Consider the following 21,477-nt stretch of genomic DNA (forward strand, 5'->3'; position numbering starts at 1 on the left):
GTTCAGCAAGCATCGGCGCCTCCATTGCTCAAAAGCGATGGCAATGAGACTGCCCTGCAGCATGGAGGATGGCCCTGCTTTTGCCACTGGCTTGCTTTTGAGCCGCAAACGATCCGAAGCTGAAGCTCAGTCGCTCAGTTCATGGTTTCCTTCACGCAGCTGCTGGGCAGAGCGATGCCTTTTCCGATTCCAACACTTATCATTGTATTCGCACTTGGCCAGTGTGGTACCTAATCAGAGCAGCTGTTCGTTCGCATTATCAACCAAATCAGCTAGCCACGAGTGATGGATGATAAGAATGGTATAGAATAAGGCAAAAGCCACCACTCCATGATACCCTGTCTCCATCTCGGCGTTGTCGGATACACTAGACGGCGGACAGCTGCTGGTGTAAATGTGTGAATGCAACTGTTTGGTACGTTTACGAAAGCGGCTGTAGGCGTTGTTTCAGCGTCATTTTAACCATGGCCTCGCTATGCATGACTGTGAATTGCGTCGTGACGCTGCTGGGAAAGAATAGGAAGCAGTGGACACTTTTTTTAATTTGAAGAATAAACGTTCCTTTGTTTTGCTAGCTCAGATCAGCTATATTTTTTCAATTTCACTACAGCGAAATTTTCGCTTCAACGAAATATTTTCCGCACCCCATGAGTTTCATTGCAGCGGGGTTCAACTGTATATGGAATGGATGAGGTTCAGAGAACCAAAAGTGATGCCTGCAGGATGACTGAAATGGGCCTTGCCAGCGATGCTGTGCACATGCATTGCCACGGCTTGGACCAGCATTCCCGCGGTGCTCATTCCCCATGCCTTCAAGAGGTGCTCGATTTAAAGTGCCCTTGATATCACTGAATATCAAGTGCTGCGAGAGGACATCTCTGACAACGCAGCTTCGAAATTAAGCATGTAAGACGATAAATTATCATCAGATTTTTAACTACAATGAGCACTATTACAAAAGATGATTCATTATGTGCAAAAAGGCCTCACAAAGCTGACTCACAGTGGTATCACCAGATCCAATGGGACGCTGTGTTGCGCTGGGTGCCCAGCGGTCGGCTTCACTGTGAGCTGAGGGCGCTCTCACATCTGGGGCACCCCACTGGCTTGTAGGGACCATGCCAACTGGTGGGTTGTTGGCCGCTGTGCCCTTCCATGGAGAAGCAAAGTCTGTAGGCGTGGGCCTTGGCGTTGACCACGGACTGTAGGTAGCGTCGGGAGAAGGTACAGAATATGTGCTGCTTGTCCGCAGGTTGCCCGGAGAGAAGGAGGCACACATATCTGCAACAGAAACAACGTGAAGGTTCACCGCCACATTTCGTCAGCCTAAATGAACTTAATGACAAGATGAAGGCCTCTCTTGATGGGCTTCAGCCAACTCCCTCTCATAATTATCTATTCCAACTAGAGGTTTCCTAACCTACCCAGTCCAATATTGCTTCTCTGCCATCACTCACGGTGTTTCCAGTATCTTGGCAACAACCAGAGGATAGTTATTTTCATGACATGTTACAATGTCTTTCCTACCATGCCTTTTCATTCCAATCGTAACAATAGTAATCAGCTACCTCTGATTGCCCCGTACTTTATTACAGCTGACTTTTTGTATTATCGTTGAGAGTTATTTTTCATCCCATCACCAGCTGTGCAATGGTTCTACAATAGGTACCAAAAAGCATAGAACGAGTGTATGACAGATATACTCCTGCACAGAATAACAGAGAGCTGAGCTCGTTTATATGTATTGATGTTAAAAGACAAGGGGTGCAAACAAGGACAGAATAGAGAAGTCAAGACATCTAAAACACTGCATCTGTGGCAATTGCAGTGTCTTGACATCTCTTGTGTCCATGTTCGTACAACCTGTCTTTTGACATTTCTATACACACTCGTGCCACCCCCATTTTCCCCCTTTATTTTGTTTCACATCACTCATTCATTCCAGAATGTGCATAACCAACTACCTCAAAGAATCTACTCTATTCCCTAAGTAGCTGCAACTGCTAGAGAGAGAGTTTTTGAACACTGACGCAGAAAAACAAAAAATTTCATAATGTCACAGTGGAAATAAAGATGGCCCATCGCAAGAAATAACAGAAGTGCATCACGTTGGCACTCAGTACTTACTTCTAAGCACAGGCGCAATTTCCTGCTTCGGATCCGGTGTTTCCAGCCAAGGTTCCTTCGGTTTATCTGCTAAGGAATACGTGTCGACTGGAAGGTCAGGCAGTGCCCTACTCATGGCATCCCAGGAATGGCCAAGCGAAGCAGATTTCGACTTCAGCGGAGGCTCCACAGCAAGCCCAGCGGGCTTTTGGCCTACAACACCTGTACGTGAGAAGACGGGCAAAATGAGGCCAGAGACCTTTGCACAAGGCTCCATCAAAGGTCTGAAGCTGAGCCCCTCAAGGCGCCAGGTGTTCCCTACGCAGCTCCATCATGGCAGATTTTAAAAGTAGGTGCCTAAAAGGAAGCCTTATCTCTAAAGTCGAACGATTCCAGTAGTTGTCTTCCAGGAAATACCAGAAGCCAAGAAAAACAAACAGGACTATTCTCAGACGTGCAAGTAGCAACAAATTACACAGTTGAACACCAATGCAACAAACCCCGACATAATGAACTATGCGACATAAATGTTTTTTTTTTTTTTGTATTCATTGTCCGCTCCCAACGAGGCACAGTTTTCTTTCCACACATAACTAAGTGGAGGGAGGTGATTCATGAATGAAAAGAAATGCGAAGCAGTTTTAAGGCGACCAAGGTTTTTTGAGCAAGAAGCAGTGCAGTAAAATCTGCTTATTATGACCACCTTTGATTAGGAAACACACTCAATTTGACGTGCTATCTGATCCTGTCAAACATATGCATACACCTACGGCACAAAACTCTCGTTAATTTGGACGTATTTAGTTTGTGGGTGTGCATATGAGCAGATCTAATAACCGAGATTTATTATATTTGGCCCCTTCTCAAAACCGTGAGCTTCTACGACCATCCATGACCCCCCCCCCAAAAAAAAAAAAATCAGACCGCAGAGCCGACTCTACTCATTTGAAAGGGACACATTCTGCAATGCTGATTCATGCTTTACAGTATGTTCTCTAGATGGTACTACGAATGAAAAAGAGCCGCAGAACAGAGATGCCAGTCCTCAACCAGAGCCACAAGCACAGGTTCTCTCTGCCGTTGCTATGGCAATGGTGCATGGTCCTGCTTCGCCACATTTCTGCATTTGCTTGGCTATGCATTTTGTCGTCTGATCCCCGTTTGCCGCTCCCCCCCCCCCCCCCCCCCCTACTTATAGTCACATGCGCTTGAGAGAACAGGTCGTTGAATGAGTTCTATGTACCTTGACAGACATTGCTATGCGTCGTGAGTGGTGCAAAGTTTGTACTGAGTGAATGCACTGTGCGGTGGCAGAGTTTGCTCTCCTGTGTTATCTTACACCGTGCCCACAACTTAACTTACCAGGGCTACGGTTGACAGGAGGGGCCGGAGGATGCGGTGGGCTGTCCGCAGCTCTTGATGGCCTGGTTGAGCTGGAGCCGGCCACAGCCGCTGAGTAGCTCAATGGGCGGCTCGACCGTGTGCTTTTTTGCTGAAGGGCAAAGTTTTCCGTCTGCCTGGCTATTTCTGCCAATGCATCGTCTGGAAAGCGCAGGAACAAGCATGCGCATGGAGTGAACAAGCATGCGCATGGAGTGTCGTCCGGTCACATCTTTCTGGCGTTGCTTCATGATGTTGAACAGCACAATGGACAAGAGATATACTCTGTTCCAGAAGTTCCGTGCAGCACTGTGGAAGCTACAGGCCTTCTCAACTAATCAGGAGGGCGAGCACATCTAAGTGTATCCTTTCGTGCCCTGTCGTCTGCCAGCAACGTGCGCTGCAGCGAAAGCGGCAAGAGCATCTCGGGACACTGTGCAACTGCGTAGTGAGATGAGCTGTAATTGTGAAAGCGTTTAAATATTCTCCTCGGCTCCGTAAAAGTGCGCGTCTTCGAGATACTTGCATGTAGACAATTGAGAGATAGGGATCTGTGGCTCATGTTTCTGTGGAAAGCGCCGCACTAGCCAAATTGAATATGAAAGTGCCACGCTTCATCAGATTTCGTATACGCAAGCCTATGGGCATGCGAGGTGCCGCTCGGGTTCGATAAGAAATGATGGCTCTATTCCCAGTGCCTCGCCATGCTTATCGTGCTCCACTACCCACTTGTGCAGCGAACGCTCGCTGACGTTGTGAATTCAGCCGTTCTCTTAATGAGAGAGCTCATGCTTGCACTTCTGCTGCCCTCCTTACGCAATGTCCTGAACACATTTAGAGCCAACTGCTTAGCTTCCTTGTCGTAAAAGCTGACCCGGGAACAATATCGCACAGGTGAACCAGGCACCGCCATTTTGGTAGGAGTGACCAAATCTGCCACCGCAGACTAATCACAACCCAAGACTGGGTTTTCCGTGGCGCTGTGGACGCTTGGGCTGTGCGGACTACTCACAAAAGTTTAGACGGTGTGGTACCATTCCTTCGTACTTTATAAGTAAAAACATAACGCATACGAGCCACACAAGCCTTATTTCTTTTGTCATTTGCATGTTATAACACGCACAAACAAGAACTATTTCTTCAGTATCATGGAACCACAAAAATTGTTTTCTAAAGAAAATGTGACAAAACTGTCATACAAATCACAGCTACAACACGCAGAGAAGCCTCCAAGTAAAAATCCTCCGACGAGACCGCTTGTAAATGTCACGAGAACAAACAATGGGCTATGTATACGGTGCACTACATCTTGCTTCGCAACAACCTGCGTTCGAGGGTCGTGTAGCCTTGGCTCTGCTGCATGGAACTTCTGGAACAGAGTATAGTGCCTGTACTATGTTCTTTTCAACCGTCTTATGTCCTTTACACAGCTCAAAATCATGAGCGTAATGCATAACACTGCTGAATGACTTGCTTACTGTTTATCTGGCAGCGAGGGCAGTACTAAGATATCTCTTTTCAACGTAGCTTTTGACCCAGCGTATTACAAGCCCTACACAACATTTATTGCACAGTACCGTGATCCTGCAAGGAAATGGTCACATATATATACTCACAATCTGCATCTGTACGTTTGGACAATAACTGTCTGATCGCACTAAGTTTCTTGGGGTAGACCTAGACAGGCATATAAAGTTCAATCTTCATGCACAATCATTCATTCGCAAGATAACCTTTGGAATAGGTGCCATTTTCAGCCACATATCCATCCCCTTTATCACGTATATATTCACAGCTATCTATCTTATTGCATATCAGCCTGGGGCAACACATATTTCACCTACCTCAACCAACTTCAACACGTGCAAAATCAAGCACTTCATCTCATGACCTTCAGCCAATGCAATGCAACCTTAACCAATGCAATGCCACCTTATCAGAATTTAATACCCCTGTCACACAGGCACTTAAAAGTCTTTTAAGTAAGCGGTCTTTTTCCGAAGAGGAGTTCCTGACAGCAGACACACGGCACAGAGCGAACTCTTTTTCAGAAGCGGTCTTTTTCGTAAACGGCGTTCGTCGATCTCTTTTACGGCTCCGAATGAGTAGCCTCGAAACCAGTGGGCGCCAGCAATTTTCGAGTGCTGGGAAAAAAAGAGCGAATGCTTATTTTTCTGTCACCAAAACTCTTTGTAAAAACAAATTTCATATCCTGCAGAAAGTGTAATGAACTCTTTTAATGGTTATTTCCTTTTCTACTCTCGTAAGCAGCTACAACGCGTCGGCAATATCACGTGGTGACGCTCGGTCTTGCGCTGCTTTATCCTCTCCTTGGCGGCTTTTGCAGCGTCTGCCTCGCTTTCCAGAGCGAGAAGGCAGGCCGTGAGGCTTGCGATCCTCGCTTTTTCTCCCGTACGGTCGCCCATAACGTGTCGGGAGCAGTCGAGAGCAGCGAAAAACAAATACGGTAAATAAAAGCACAGTGGTGTCAGACGGACATGTGCACGTCGCTAGTTATGGGCATGCTTCCTTATCTAGTGCAAAAAACATTCACATTGGTGTTTCTTCATCTCTTATTCTCAAATTTATTTGAAGAAACGAGCAGTGCAACAAGTCTTTAATTTGTACATCGTGATACATCGTTTAATTTTCATTGCTTGTCTTTTAACTGCTAGCGCCACGTTTTCGCTAGCGTCTTCGAACGAAAACACTAAAAGGAGATCGTTGCTGCCGTGTGTCTGCGCCGCAAACACCTCTTTGTTAAAAGTCTTTCAACTTCGTAAAAGACCGCTTACTTAAAAGACTTTTTGCGCGCCCGTGTGACACAGGTATTAATATCCATCCTCTTCATCAACTATTTCAGCTGAAGTTATCCATTGTGATGTATAGGCTTTTTCATGGTACTGTACATATTGATAACATTGTCATGGAAAACAACATTATTAGGTTTTCTGAACTGGGTAATCATCTGCCCAAGATTCGCATGAGCTACGGTAAGTTCACCCCCTTGGTTTACGGGAACCAAGCTGCAGAATTCCCTTCCTTACATCTTTAAATCATCAACCACGAAATATGCATTTAAAAACCAAGTAAATAAATATTTTTGAAACATCTGTCTTCACCTTAGCAACAGATTTTTGTTTGGTACATGTTGTATTGCTCTTTTGTACTATTGTAAATTAAAATTGTTTCTTTCTGTGTTATCTTTTTCCTTTTCTCTGTCAAACCTATACATATTTTTGCTTTTGTATTTATTTTTGCACTATTCACTTTCTGATCGAACATACTGTAGCCACTTAATGATGTGTATGTTCATTCCCGTTCACATAATGTATCGGAGCCCCCCCGACAGTTCTTAACTTTGAGCCTCCTTGTGTATTACCAATCTTGTGCACACTTTCCTGCAAGCTTTATCGTCAATGTTGAATAAACTTGAATAAATTCCAATAAAACTTGATTACTTGTGATAACGCTATGGCAGCCAAGTCAAGTGGCTAAGTTGTAAACGTCGCCTTTTCATAACTAAAATTTTTTGTCATAACTAAAATTTTTTGTCATACCACTTAAAAATATCCCGCTTACTCCCGTACATGTCACACATGCTTCAACGTGTGCTTTCCTGGAGGCGCTGACTGCAAAGCTGCCGACAGCGTGTTTGGTGCATGATATGGAACTCGTTGGCAATTCACATGTCGCATTAGTATTCACAGTGGCACATCCCTCATCTCATTTATCTTTAAATGAAGTTTCCAAGCACAAGGGGCGTTCACCTTCAAATGAAGTGGCACTGATGTAATGTGAGCTCACCCCCACTACGGACCGCCTACTCAAGTTTGTCTGGAGGGTCTTCCGACAAAGCTTGCCGCACCATGTAACTTGAATGGACATTATAGTTCTTTTTATTTTTTAACAGCTACTTCGTGAATATCTCCGACAAAAATGTGCTTAACAAATTGCATCTAATTGTAGCCAAATAGCAGTTTTACAGCCACTAGGCCAGTTTTGTCACATTTGACAAATTATAACTTGATAACAACTGCTATAACTTCATATGGCTAGTTAGCAAATGCAATACAGCAGTCAATGTTCTTGACTTCAATCAAAGAGAATTTCTTAAAAAATTAATAATGGCCTTTTTGGGAAAGCTTTCAAACCACAGCATTTTTGGTAAATCACGTTCCTTCCAATTTCGATATAGTAACAGTCTGCGTTTTGTTATGAGCACTTCTCACTAAAAAATTACCCGTTTCTGTTGGAATACACATAGCTACCAGCCCACCGAAAAATTGCAATTTTACGGGTTCCCTCATTTTAGGTGCATTACAGAGGATCAAAGAATGCAGTGCTAGAAGTTGTTCTAAACACTAAGTACTCGGACATACCTGGGGCACACCTGGCTTCCCTTGGCGAATCCCACAGCGGAGGTGGAGAGTTCCTCCTCACGTGCAATTCAGGCTCACTTTCAAATGAAGAAGACCGTGCTGCGCAAAATATTTTGTCCAAGATCATCAACGAAAGGTTGCAAAACAAAAGTACCACTACGTGAAACCTTGGCTGCGAGCAACAATGATGTAATAAATATGGAGCCTGATTGACTCGCTTTTATGCCAACAGAGTCGGTGCAAAATGGTATTTAGGAGCGATCGAATGTGTAGAGAAAAAATGCGTGTGCACGCACAAACACACAAACATGCACACACACATTGTGTATTATCAAGTGAAATGAGTGCTTTGGAAAGACATGTCTGTAGAGAATATTATTGGGGAACAATTTATAGCAAATACATTTGTTGAGTCTAAACTAGGTGAACAAAGGAAAAATTATGCAGTATGCATCTGTTTAAAGGTGCACACATATCTGTGAACATGAACACCTTAAAGGAGCCCTGCAACACTTTTTGGGCATGACCAGACAATGTCGCTGATCAGTAGTTGAGGCTTCCGAGAATGCGCGAGCCAATTATTATAACACAGCACGTGACCTGAAATTCACAATGAATTCTTAAAGTCAGCTAAAAATTGCTCTCTCTTCTCTTGACTAAGGACGCAACAAGCTCAAAAATCACTCGTTGCAGCCGTTGTATCAGCCATTGGCTGATTTGAGCATGGCGTGCTCGGTGGTCGCCGTGGGAGGCCACGACTTGTCCACGCGTGCGCGTATGATCACACTGAAAAGTTAGGTATTTGAAGCGAAAAAAAAAGGAGAGAGAGAGAAGAGAGGTAAAGTGCTCAAGGCTACGAGGCGCGCGTGATGTATTTTCTTTCCCTGTGCCATCTTTCCCTGTGCCATCTTTCCCTGCTTAGCTTTCAGCGCTTTAGTCGTGAAAAGAGAGAATTGAATTGCAGCTTGCAACGAATATTTGCAACTCTGCTCATAATGGACAGAATCTAAAACTTTTCGCGGCAGTGAATTCGTGAGGCAATAAGTTCCTTTAGTGATTCAATTCCATTGCTACTTGAAAAAGTGTTGCAGGGCCCCTATAACATGATGTACGGACAACACACAACAAGACTACTTTTTTGACAAATCTACAAAATACTAGTCTGCTCTCTTAATAAGATAACAGAAGTGCCAGTGTGGCTACTTCCAACGCTTGCTTCAGAGCGTAATGATATGTTTGGTCACCGAACAGCAGGTACAAAGTGGAATCAACTTTTTGACAACACGTATGTCACAAAAAATATTTGCAAGTCTCATGATTATTGGCTACCATACGTGTGGTTCAAAATACTTCATGTAAAACAATTGAGTAAGAAAGACACATAGAAAATAGGCATACAAAAAGCACCCTAAAATTTCTACATTCCAACGGCTTCCACATTGCAGCAATCCTTGATAAAAATCTTTATTCAAGTGGAGTACCCTATCATAATGGGGGCAAGATGTTGGAGTCTCTTGAAAGAGACAGGCAGCCCTCCAACAGTGCCTGCTAGCTTCTGTGAAATTCAGATAAGCTCTGTCACACGCCCTTTGACATTCTGTTCTCTTACTTTCTCCACATTTACCTTGTGCTTACATCCGGCATTAGCTCCACCCTAACAAGAGATATGATGGCATGAAATGAAGATGGAGGAAAAAAAGAAAATAAAGGACACACATGTAAAGTTACAGTAGCTGTAACATTTCCCTTTTCATTCATTTCTTATCACTAGAACACATTTCTTGAGCATTCGCCATCAATGTTTTTAGTTGGTGTCCCTAGCCCTGCCTTAAGGTTTTCATATAGTGTAGAGCTTGAGGGGAAAGGCATTTGAGATACGAGACAGTGAAAATACACACTGCATATGGGACCTAACCTTGTTGTGCCGCAAAAATAATTTGACCTGCCCTGAATTTCGAGACAAGTAAGGCTAATTTAATGGGAGTTTATTGTAGTGCAAAGCTAAGTCACACCTCAACTGTTCAACTAGACGCAATTCTCTGAATATGGCACTACCTACCGTAATTACTCGAATCTAACGCGCACCTTTTTTCCGGTTAAGAGAGTTTATAAATCGCATGCGCGTTAGAATAGAGTACGAAAAAAAAATGAATACGGTCATTCTATTGCCATCGGCATTTCCAAAATGGCCGCCCCCTATGTGCGTCGACCATTTCTATCTATGTGTTTCCCATGTGCGGCGCTTCATAAGTGTGCTGAGGAGTTCGTCATCTTGTAGTGCATTAGCGTCAACGGCATGGAAGGGCCAACTCCAAAAATTCGAGTGCACCACGATGCCGCTTTTAAAAGTCATCACGTGTGCAGAAACGGACGAAAATCGGGCCGCATCGCAGTGATTCGGAGTTCCCGAAACGTGCGTGTGGGACTGGCGGAAACAAAAGCAGAAGATAGTCGACAGCAAAGCTTCATGCAAAGGCTTCAGTGGACCACAGCAGGGTCAGTTTCCGCAAATTGAAGAGCTGCTCGGCGAGTATGTGCTTGAGCAGCGAGCGGCACAGCGGCCCGTGACGACAGAACTGCTCCAAGGGCGGGTTATGCAGTTAGCCTTAGAAATAGGGTTAATGCGGAGCCAGTTCAAAGCGAGCAGGTGCTGGCTAACTAACTTTATGAAGAGGAAAGGCTTTTCCCTCCGAAAGCGAACGGGCATGGGCCAAATTTGTCGGAGGAGTACGAAGAAAAGCTTCACAGTTTTCAGAGGTTCGTCCTAAACTTGCGGCACAACAACGGCTACCTGCTTGGGCAAATCGGGAATGCCTATCAGACGCCTCTTTACTTCGACATACCTGGCACCACAACCGTCGAGAAGAAGGGGGCGAAGCAAGTTCCCATGCTGACATCGGTCCACGGTAAAACTACAGTGACGGCAATGCTCTGTTACACGTCAGATGAGCACAAGCTTTCCCTGTACCTCATATTTAAGTGGAAGACGCTCCCGAAAGGAGTCGTTTTTGATTGTGCGGGCCAACGAGAAAAAGGGTGCACGTTGCAATCAATGTCTTACTTTTTTTTTTTTCGTCGTGGAAACCGGGTGCGCGTTACAATGGAGGGTGCGGTAGAATCAAGTAAATACAGTATACAGTACGCTCGTAAGTATAAACATTTTGATCACCAAATTTTTTCTATGGACTGCTGTTGTATTCTGAAATGTGTTCTGCTGTTCCTTTCACAAAGATCACACCAAAGATATCAGAAGTTGATAACAAAAACTGTAGCTGATGCAGCTAACATCACTTTATTGCCCCTTAACAAGAGACACGAATTATATACAGAAACTAGACAAAAGAATGGCTACAGGCCGCTGAAGCACACGTAATGTGGTTTAGAAGACAACAGACGCCTTAATACTAACACCTTATGACATCATAATGATATTCAAGAAGGTAATACTTCAGTAGAGAAATGAGAGGCAAAAGTAATCCAGCAAATGTTCAGCTATATGACACCATGATACTGGACAAGAATAATTTTGCAATCAGGAAAGAAGAGACCAAAGAATAAATTTTCTGGTATAATTTTTATCTATACTAGGCAAGGGGTGGACCCACGAAATAGATATTTTTTATTGCTGCTGCAGTAAATAATGATGATGATATGTGGGATTTCACATCCCAAAACAACAGCAGCAAATAAGGTGTAGCTGGATGATGTGCTGCAGAATGAGGTGAAATTTACCTTTAATTTTTCCTTCAGCTGCTTTCCTGAGTTCAGTTGATAGCCGTAAGACTTCAGGTCGCGGTATGTGTGGTTCTTTGGTTCCAATGCTCGTCTTCGGCTTGTAAGGCAGCTCCAATGTGCTGAAATGTGCAAAAGAAGAAAAAAAAAAGAAAAAATAATATAGGAGAGTTTATAGGTAGGTACTAACATTGAAGTCATTGTAACTTAAGATGCAGCATTTGAGCTATTCTTTTTTAACTATTGCAACCAGCCCAACAACGAACTGCCCTGATGGTTTTTTATAGCACACCTCTTGGCAGTCAACAGGATAATGACACAAGGTAATTATTGGATTAATAAATTGCACTTTAAATATTGTAATGAACAAATACAGCGCCGGAAGCTAAAACAGCTATTTATTAATGGCGAACTTGTGCCCGTCAACTAAATACACAAAGGTTGTGAGCTCGCGAGTGAAAACCTCGTCAACTTCTTCTCTTGCGTCTCGCCTAGAGCTGCTTCTCGAAAAACCGCCAGCGTTCTTTTTCCAGCGCATGGTGTGGTGACACGTGCAGCCAGCGTTGCATGGCGCGTTTAGCTTGGCGCGTTTAGCTTGGCGCGTTTGGCTTGTCAGTTGGTGTGGCGGAATTCATAAGAGCAGGAAGCAGCGCAAGACTTCGGTAGGTGCCTAACAAGATGCGGCATTAGTCCCCCTCCCGAAACGCATAGTCTCGATGCGTACGCTGACGTCGAACAGTTTTGTAAAGGAGTATTTATCTGATGTTTGAGCACATTTATCAGTTGTCTCCTTCAGTGCCTTTCGTAGTACGGTTTCATTCGCACTACATGTACGACTTCTGGGCGATTCTTGTGTCGGGTTGAGCACACTTGCCCTTCAGGAATTACTTCGTAGTTTAGCGTGCCTAAACGGCGAAGTACTTTGTAAGGGCCGAAATAGCGCCGCATCAGTTTTTCCGATAGGCCAGATGCGCGGATAGGCGTCCACACCCACACTTTGTCTCCGGGGTTGTACTGTACGTCTCTCCGCTTCAGATTATAGCGACTTGCGTCGGAGCCTTGTTGCAAAATGATAAGATGTCTTGCCAATTGCCGTGCCTCTTCTGCCCGTTCTATGTAGTCGCTGATGTGTGGGTCACTCTCATTCGAATCGTTGACAGGTAACATCGTGTCTAAGGTCGTTGTGACCGTCCGACCATAAACACGTTGAAATGGCGCAAAGTGTGTCGTTTCTTGTACTGCGGTATTGTACGCAAATGTAGCATAAGGCAAAATACTGTCCCATGTCTGGTGCTCAACGTCCACATACATCGAGATCATGTCGGCGGGAGTTCTATTGAGCCTTTCGGTTAATCCGTTTGTTTGCGGATGGTATGCTGTAGCCCTTCTATGGTCGGTGTGGGTGAGCTTCATAACAGACTGCATCAAACGGGCAGTAAATGCTGTTCCTTTGTCTGTAAAGACGAACTGCGGTGCGCCATGTCGTAGTACAATCTGAGCGACGAAAAACTGGGCTACTTTGTTCGCCGTTCCTTTCGCGAGAGGTTATATCTCAGCATATCGAGTCATGTAGTCTGTTGCTACAACAATCCAGCGCTTTCCCGATGAAGAGAGAGGAAATGGACCAAGCAAATCCATTCCCACCTGCTGAAATGGCCCTTTTGGTGGCTCTATTGGTTGCAACAGACCCGCTGGTTTCGATGGTGGTATTTTGCGTCTTTGGCAATCCCGGCATGACTTAACATAACGGTGCACCGAATTCCTTAATTTCGGCCAATAATACTTCCAGCGAATTCTGGCCAAAGTGCGACTACTACTCATATGGCCAGCCGATGGGTCGTCATGACACGCTTCTAAGATTTCTGCTCGCAGTGATGATGGTGAAAGAAGCAGAAACGTCTCACCGCTGTTTACGAAGTTGCGCTTGTATAGGATATCGTTCCGGAGGACATAGGATGTCAAACCACGGACGAAAACTCGTGGTACCTTAATTTGGTGACCCTCCAAGTATTGGATAAGCAGGTGTAGTTCCGGATCCATACGCTGAAGACGAGCCATCTCCGACACATTCAGAACTTCAAGAAATGGGATGTCTTGTTCTTGGTCAGATGATGGAGACTCAACAGGTGCGCGAGACAGGCAATCCGCGTCATTGTGCTTGAGACCGGACTTGTAGACCACAGTGATGTCATGTTCCTGTAGACGCAGGCTTCATCTAGCAAGTCTTCCTGAAGGGTCCTTGATGTTTGCCAGCCAACACAATGAATGATGATCACTGATTGCACGAAACGGTCTGCCGTAGAGGTATGGGCGAAACTTGCCGATGGCCCATATAACTGCGAGACACTCTTTCTCTGTCGCTGAGTAATTGGACTCGGCATTCGATAGAGTGCGGCTCGCGTAAGCAATGACCTTTTCTTCTCCATTCTGCCACTGAACGAGGATGGCACCGAGACCAACGTTACTCGCGTCGGTATGTATGTCTGTATCGGCCTCTTCGTCAAAATGGGCAAGTATTAGAGGAGACTGCAAACGGCGTCGCAACTCTGAGAAAGCCGCTTCTTGTTCTTCCCGCCAAGAGAATGGTACATTTTCTTTCGTTAGCCGTGTCAAAGGCTCAGCGACCTTAGCAAAGTTTTCAACAAAGCGTCTGTAGTAGGCACATAGTCTCAGGAATCGTCTGACGGCCTTTTTATCTTGCGGTTTCGGAAAATTCTCAACTGCTGCAATCTTTTCCGGGTCTGGGCGGACACCTTCCGCACTAACTATGTGCTCGAGGAACTGAAGTTGACGAAATCCAAAGTGACACTTTTCCGGTTTGATGGTCAGTGCTGCCACGCGAATGGCATCCAGTAGCATTCTCAGTTGGTGGGTGTGCTTCTCGAAGGTAGAAGAAAAAAACCACTACATCGTTGAGGTAGACGAGACACGGTTGCCACTTGAGTCCGGAGAGCACAGGGTCCATCATCCTCTGGAAGGTAGCGGGAGCAGAGCACAAACCGAAAGGGAGCACTTTGAACTCGTATAGTCCGTCTGGGGTCACAAACGCCGTCTTCTCGCGATCTCGTTCGTCCACCTCGATCTGCCAATATCCACTTTTTAAGTCCAATGATGAAAAGAAGTGAGCATTGCGTAACTTATCCAAGGCATCATTGATCCGTGGAAGTGGGTAAACATCACGCTTTGTGACTTGGTTCAGCTTTCTGTAGTCAACGCAAAACCGTTGTCCTTCTTTTTGACTAGCTGTTGTCCTTCTTTTTGACTAGCACTACTGGTGATGCCCACGGACTGTTGAATGGCTGGATTACATCATCATTGAGCATTTCCTGCACTTGGTTCTTGATGGCTTCCCTTTCTTTTGGCGCTACTCGGTATGGGCGCTGATGCACAGGTCTCACGTGTTCTTCGACCACGATACGGTACTTTGCGACGGGAGTACGTCCGACTTTCGACGACGTGGAGAAGCAGTCGGCGAACTCTCTGATGAGGTCAGCAATCTGTTGCTTCTGAGATGACGAGAGCTCTCAGTCAATGTCTACTGACTGGAGTACGTTATCTACTGTCTCTGAAGCTTTATCAAGAGTGCAAACATCTGAGACTTGCACGTACTCCTGCAGCGATGCTACGGATGTTCCTTTCGCAACATGCTGCAGCTCATTTCGAAAGTTAGTTAATAGGACATACGCACATCCATCATGAAGGCTCACCAGGCCTCTTGTCACGCATAGTCCTTTTTCTAGTAGCAGTCCGATGTTTCCGTCCGCTAATCCGCCACAGTCACGGAGAACTTCACTCCTCACAAGAACCGTCACACTGGAACGTGGCGGCACGGTTACATCTTCGTTCACAATGCGGAGAGGTAGAACGATTGGTTTCTCTGCATGACAGAAGGCGACGGCATTCTCCGTAGAAAACGAAACCTGGGACTCTTGCAAGTCGATGACCGCATTGTTTGTTTGCAAAAAGTCCATGCCTATAATCAGTTCCCGGGAGCACTCAGGAAGCACAATAAAGCTGCGGACATACACAAATCCTCTTATTCCTATCCTTGCGGTGCATAACCTCATGGGACTAACTAAGTGCCCTCCAGCGGTGTGTATCTGAGGTCCGATCCATTTAGTCATCACCTTCTTAAGCTTCTTTGCGAGAGCATTACTGACAACGGAATAGTCTGCACTAGTGTCTATTAGCGCAATGGCCTCGACGTCGTCGATCGTGGCTAATATCTCTGAGGTAACGTCGCTACTACTGCACTTGTCCGTCGTTGCGTAACTGCCACCGTCCTGTCGGGCCAACAACGGAGGGTCTTCAGTTGTCAGTATATCAGCGGCCTCACCTCCAGAGGTCGCTGGCTCTAGTTTTCCCGCCGCGGGCTAGGTGAACGTGATCTTCGGAGATTTTTTTGACGGACATGGACTCGGCGACCGATAGCGCATCGGTGCTGTCGAACGCGACTCCCCGTTGTTGCGTGTCTTAAGGTGAATAGCGTGAAGACAAGTATTCTTCGATTTCGTAGGGCCGTTCACCGTTCCGTGGGCATGATGCATTGACTGGAAAACCACGCAGTCCCGATCGACGATACTGGCACGCCCGGTGAAGGTGACCTGCTTCTCCGCAATGGTAGCAAAGGGGCCGCCAGTCTACAATGCGCCATACATCGCTCTTACGTGGTCTTGCTTCCGGCATTGGTAGCGGCGTACTCGGAGAAAACGTCGGAGGCATCACAGCAGTCGCAGCGGTCCGATTCATGCGCCCGAGGTCCTGTCGTACAACTTGCAGTACGACAACTGAGGCGGAGGCTCCGGTTGTGCACGCTGTAGTACCTGAGGTTGTGGTTGAAGAACCGCTTGCCGCACTTCTTCGCGCACAACGTCGGCAAGTGAGGACATCGCTGGATGAGCTTGAGTCATTTGTATTTTCTGAAGTTCTTCCCTTACGACAGCCCTCACCATTTCATGCAAGAGGTCAATGTTACTCGTGAGGGTTGTCGACACCGCGCTAACAGATGAGACGCTTACGTCCCTGTTGTATTGGCACGGGCGCTGCTGCAGGGTCTTTTCTATCATTGTCGCCTCTGATCTGAACTCAGCAAGAGAGCGGGGTGGATTACGCACCAGGCCTGCAATAGGCTCCTCCTTCACTCCACGCATCAGGTGCCGCAACTTCTTTTCCTCAGCCATGTTCGGGTTGGCCCGGCGGAACAGTCGGGACATGTCTACAATGTACATGGCGACGCTCTCGTTGTTCTGTTGGTTTCGCGTCTGAAGAGCGACCTCTGCCTTTTCTTTGCGGTCCATGTTTGGGTACGTAGCAAGAAACTCTCTTCGAAAGTCGTCCCACGACAATAAGGACGCTTCGTGGTTTTCGAACCATGCACGCGCAGAATCTTGCAGTGCCACAAAGACGTAGCGAAGTTTCCTGTCTTCGTTCAAACCGTTCAGTCTGGCAACGCGTTCGACACCGTCGAGCCAATCCTCGGAATCCTCGAAAATATCACCGTGAAATACCTCTGGTATGCGGGGCAGGTCCATGACGATATGAGATGGAAATGAAGTCGCTTGGGTGGCCATTGCAGGAGCTCTGGAACTTACGTCCTCCACGGGTCTCGAAGAATCGAAGAGGGCACCAAACTCGGGCTGCTCACCTCGTAGGCGACGACTCGTGCGTTGGGGTACGGGAGTCAACAGCGCTGGCTCCAACCTTCGGGGTTCTGGGCTACCGTATGTTCCCCATCCTGAGATGGGCTTGGAATCATACCCCGCACCTCCACCAGTTTGTAAGGAACAAATACAGCGCCGGAAGCTAAAACAGCTATTTATTAATGGCGAACTTGTGCCCGTTAACTAAATACACAAAGGTTGTGAGCTCGCTAGTGAAAACCTCGTCAACTTCTTCTCATGCGTCTTGCCTCGAGCTGCTCCTCGAAAAACCGCCAGCGTTCTTTTTCCAGCGTGTGGTGTGGTGACACGTGCAGCCAGCTTTGCATGGCGCATTTAGCTTGGCGCATTTGGTTCAGCTTTCTGTAGTCAATGCAAAACCGTTGTCCTTCTTTTTGACTGTCCTTCTTTTTGAGTGTTGTCCTTCTTTTTGACTAGCTGTTGTCCTTTTTGACTAGCACTACCGGTGATGCCCACGGTGATGCCCACGGTGTGGCAGAATTGATAAGAGCAGGAAGCGGCGCAAGACTTCGGTAGGTGCCTAACAACATGCGGCAATATAAACTTGAATTTGATTATTCAAACAAAACTTCAAATTGTATAGCAGGTTGCGGCATTGGCATAGAGTCTGCATAAAACTGACCATAAATCATTCACCAATACCCCAGGATCAGCTACAAGCTTATTCTTCTCAAGGAGGACAAACTACTGTGGTGTTGTATGATTTCAGCTATCGTCGCTGCACAACCTTCCTTTCCCTGCTTGGAGACCAAAGACAAAAACATCTTAATCCCTATCAAAGCAAAATTAAAACTGGGGACACACAATTTTACACACATTTGCACATACATTTAAGAAGGCAAAAACCTTGAAGGAATTTCCTTTGACTCTTCAAGCAATCAAGCAATAAGTTTGTTGCATGCGAGCAGCACAGGCAACAAATCTAGAGTTTCTGACCTTTACAAAAACAAATACCATACAGCAACTCTTCTGCTATTAGTACAAGCACTTACCTCTGCCTGATTGCTTCCTCGTCATGAACCCTCTTTCTCTCAATTTTGCTTTTCTTGTGCGTTTTAGGCTTTGTGCTGGCCTCGAAACTTTCATCTGCAAGGTTCCCATCAGGTGGAAACAAAGGCGCGCCAAAGGATGACTGATTGCTGGACTCGGCCATACTTCCGCTGCTGCCTTGTTCAGAACCAGCTTTTAGCTTTGGCCGCTTGCCTTTTATTAACTTGGCTGACGTGCACACATCTGGTAGATGCAGCAACGTATGATCCTGCAATGAGAAAGATAGGCAGAGTCCATATCATCATGCATTCACACACTGTTCCTTTCAGAAGCATAAAAGCAGAACAAATACAGAATGTGGTAAATGCTTGGCAATGTGGCAGAGGAGAGCAAGATAGGAAGTCTACCTTGAAATGCCCAACATTTTCCTGACCAGCACAGAATAAAAGAAGCCCAGGTCATTGGGTCCTACCTAAGGGACATCAAGAAGAAAGCTTGTTTACCTTCCTTGCCCCTTCTCTGAACCCTTCCTTATATGTTCTTTCCTTACAAGGCACGCGGGGTGTCAGGCCTAGTGACGCGACACACCTTTGTTGATTCCTTGGCTGATGATGATGATTATGATGATGAAATATAGCTCAGCCCCACTGTAAAGGGTGGGCAGTTTTCAGTTACCCCCCTCATTATGAGATTCACATTGTGTGAAGTCTGGTTTGATTCTACGCTTCGGGCATGCAATAGTGAACCTGTTAATGCGAGTCCTTACTAAACTGACCTTCTCCCTAGTTTTTCCAAAAGTGGTTTCAAGCATAGGCATAGATCTGTGGTGGAATACCCAACTGCAATGCTGAATAGCTTGGCTCGGTTCTGTCTCAAACCACGATTTCTATTTACCTGATTTTTATTGAGGTCACCGGAGCTTTATTACCGCACACCGTTGATAGCAAATCGTGACGCACTTAGGGCTTCTGCCTTAATAATTTGGTACTTGCATTTCCTCAGAATGCTATCCACAACTAGATCCTACTGTTGCTTATCTGAAATGTCTCTCATTCTTCATTCTAGCACCTGCAATTATATTGTCAGTTGATGACATAGCCCGAGACGCCAATGAAGAACACATAGACTCTTTCTATGCAATGCAAGGAAAAGAACAAATGCTACAAAGATGAAATTAAGAGAACCTGTTCTCATTCATTGTTGAAAAGCAGCAATAAAGAGGTGAAAGGAATGAAGAGTAAAAAAAATCATGGCAATTTATTTCTGGGCGCTATGCGGTTATGAGCCATACTGTAGCGGGTAGGTGGCTCCAGAGTAATTTTGACCACTGTTACGTATTCGGCGGCTGGACGACAGCCGGCCCAGGAAAGAGACGACTCAAGCAGTGCCAGGAAGACAATCCCAGTTTATTCACCTTGCGGCGCGTTTTTAAGCGCTACGCAGCCAATCGCAGGTTGGCACGAAAGAAAAGAAAACAGCAAGATAACAGCAATCGGGCAATGTTATCAGAAAGCCCCGACGTAGAAAGAGGGCGAGCACTGCAAACGTTACACCACATGGGGTTCTTAAGTTAGGTGACTAAATTCATGCATGCTGGCATTCTTTTATAGAACTTTACTTGGGTCTAGTCCGTACATATATGCAAATTAAAATTATCAGCACACACACCGAACATGCCTCACAAAGAAAAGAAGATAAACACAGGAGTGCTGTTGCGCTAGTGTGTGTATCTTTTTTGGGGGGGGTGTACACTGGTAATTTTAATTAAATGGCATTATTGTGTTTCAGCCCATGACCTACCTAAGTGCAGCTGCCATGCTTGAGAATTGAACTTCCAACCTTATGATCAGCTGCCCAACATTATAGCTGCAAAGCTGCTATGGTGGCTTAAAATTTGAAGACAGGCCTGCTACTCTTAAATGATAAGGCCAAGAGAAATGTTCCCGTGCATCATTATGCTCCATTTCATACATCAGGTGCAACGCTATGGAAGATAGCGAGACTTCTTGTAGTAGATGCGTTTGTACCAAGAAATGGTTCAATACAGTCGAGCCCGCTTATAACGAACCTGAGCGTGACGCGGCATTCGATCGCTGTATCCCGAAGTTCGTAGTAAATGAAACACAGCTTTTAAAAAAGTTTCGAGTGAAAACACAAACTTTTTTTGCCCCAAAAAGTTTGTGATGCACGTTTTTCGAAGAGCAGAAACGATAAGGGCGGTCTCGTGTTGATTTAAAACGGCAGGCTGCTCGTTCGCCGAGGCCCGTGGCATAAGCTGCATAAGGCGCTGGCTCCAAAGCTTCGTCATTCTCGCAATCCGATTCCTCCAAATCGCTCTCGCCACGTACTTCATTCACAATGCCCCAATCCGTGCACGGTTCCGCAGTGTCAGCATTATCATCGGCCGTAATTAAATCATCGCAACAGATGTCCCACCCACTCTCCCAGGTCGGAGTCGACGACGCGCTGCCACAAATCGCCGCCCCAGTGGTCCTGTTCGGAAGCTTCAGGCTCGGCATCGGGCCCGACAATCGAAGAAGCCGGCCTCGCGAAAATAGTTTCGCGCACATTTAGCCGTCACTGCCACCCACGAAATATTCACCATCTCCACAGCTGATTACCGGGACACCTGAAGCGGCAAGTTGGCTGCCAGGTGGTCAACAGCTATGAGCAAGCGCTCCTCAACGCGGCACCTAACGCGCGGATTGCGCTCAAGCGAAGCGGTCACACTTTCAACGCTTTGTTGAGCGGCACGAAAAAGCCTCCCGTCGGCCATCATGACCACACACACACACCAAGAGCGAGCAAGACGCGCACACGCGTGGAACAGCTCTGGGTGCGTTTCCAGTCGGAAAACGAAACTAATTCGAGCCAGCGTGGCGGGCGTCGCAGAGCGGTGGAGACGGACGAAGGGGTTGTGATCAAGAGAAGAGAGCAGACCTGCGAGAGAAGGGCAAGGAGTTGCGATAAAGAGAGGGGAGGATGCGGCGGGCGGGCGACCTTGAAAACCAAAACACACGGGAAGGAGGCAGGTTGGGTAGCTTGCTTGAAAGTAACTTAGAAGTGTGGCAGCTTGGGCTAGTTGGTATGGCATGACGATAGTTATAGCGCGAGAACAAACCAACGACACAGAGACAAGAAGGACACTAGCGCTCGTGTTCTTCGTGTCCTTCTTGTCTCTGTGTCGTCGGTTTGTTCTCGCGCTATAA

The 21,477-nt window shown here is 46.2% G+C and overlaps 1 protein-coding gene across 3 annotated transcripts in view; it reads right to left on the reverse strand.

Moving 5' to 3' along the window:
* The window catches only part of Tmem131 (Transmembrane protein 131), a 73,584-nt gene that overhangs the window by 13,784 nt on the left and 38,323 nt on the right, over window positions 1-21,477 (reverse strand). For all 3 annotated transcript variants that reach the window (XM_037421369.2, XM_037421368.2, XM_075877674.1), the window contains exons 29-34: window positions 18,271-18,536; window positions 11,601-11,722; window positions 7,869-7,967; window positions 3,469-3,648; window positions 2,128-2,328; window positions 1,004-1,281 (exon numbers count right to left, since the gene is read on the reverse strand). In XM_037421369.2, coding sequence (XP_037277266.1) covers window positions 1,004-1,281; window positions 2,128-2,328; window positions 3,469-3,648; window positions 7,869-7,967; window positions 11,601-11,722; window positions 18,271-18,536 — 1,146 coding nt within the window. The remainder of the gene's footprint in view (window positions 1-1,003; window positions 1,282-2,127; window positions 2,329-3,468; window positions 3,649-7,868; window positions 7,968-11,600; window positions 11,723-18,270; window positions 18,537-21,477) is intronic.

This window comes from Rhipicephalus microplus, chromosome 2, assembly GCF_043290135.1.
Source record: "Rhipicephalus microplus isolate Deutch F79 chromosome 2, USDA_Rmic, whole genome shotgun sequence".
Classification (NCBI taxonomy): Eukaryota; Metazoa; Arthropoda; class Arachnida; order Ixodida; family Ixodidae; genus Rhipicephalus; species Rhipicephalus microplus.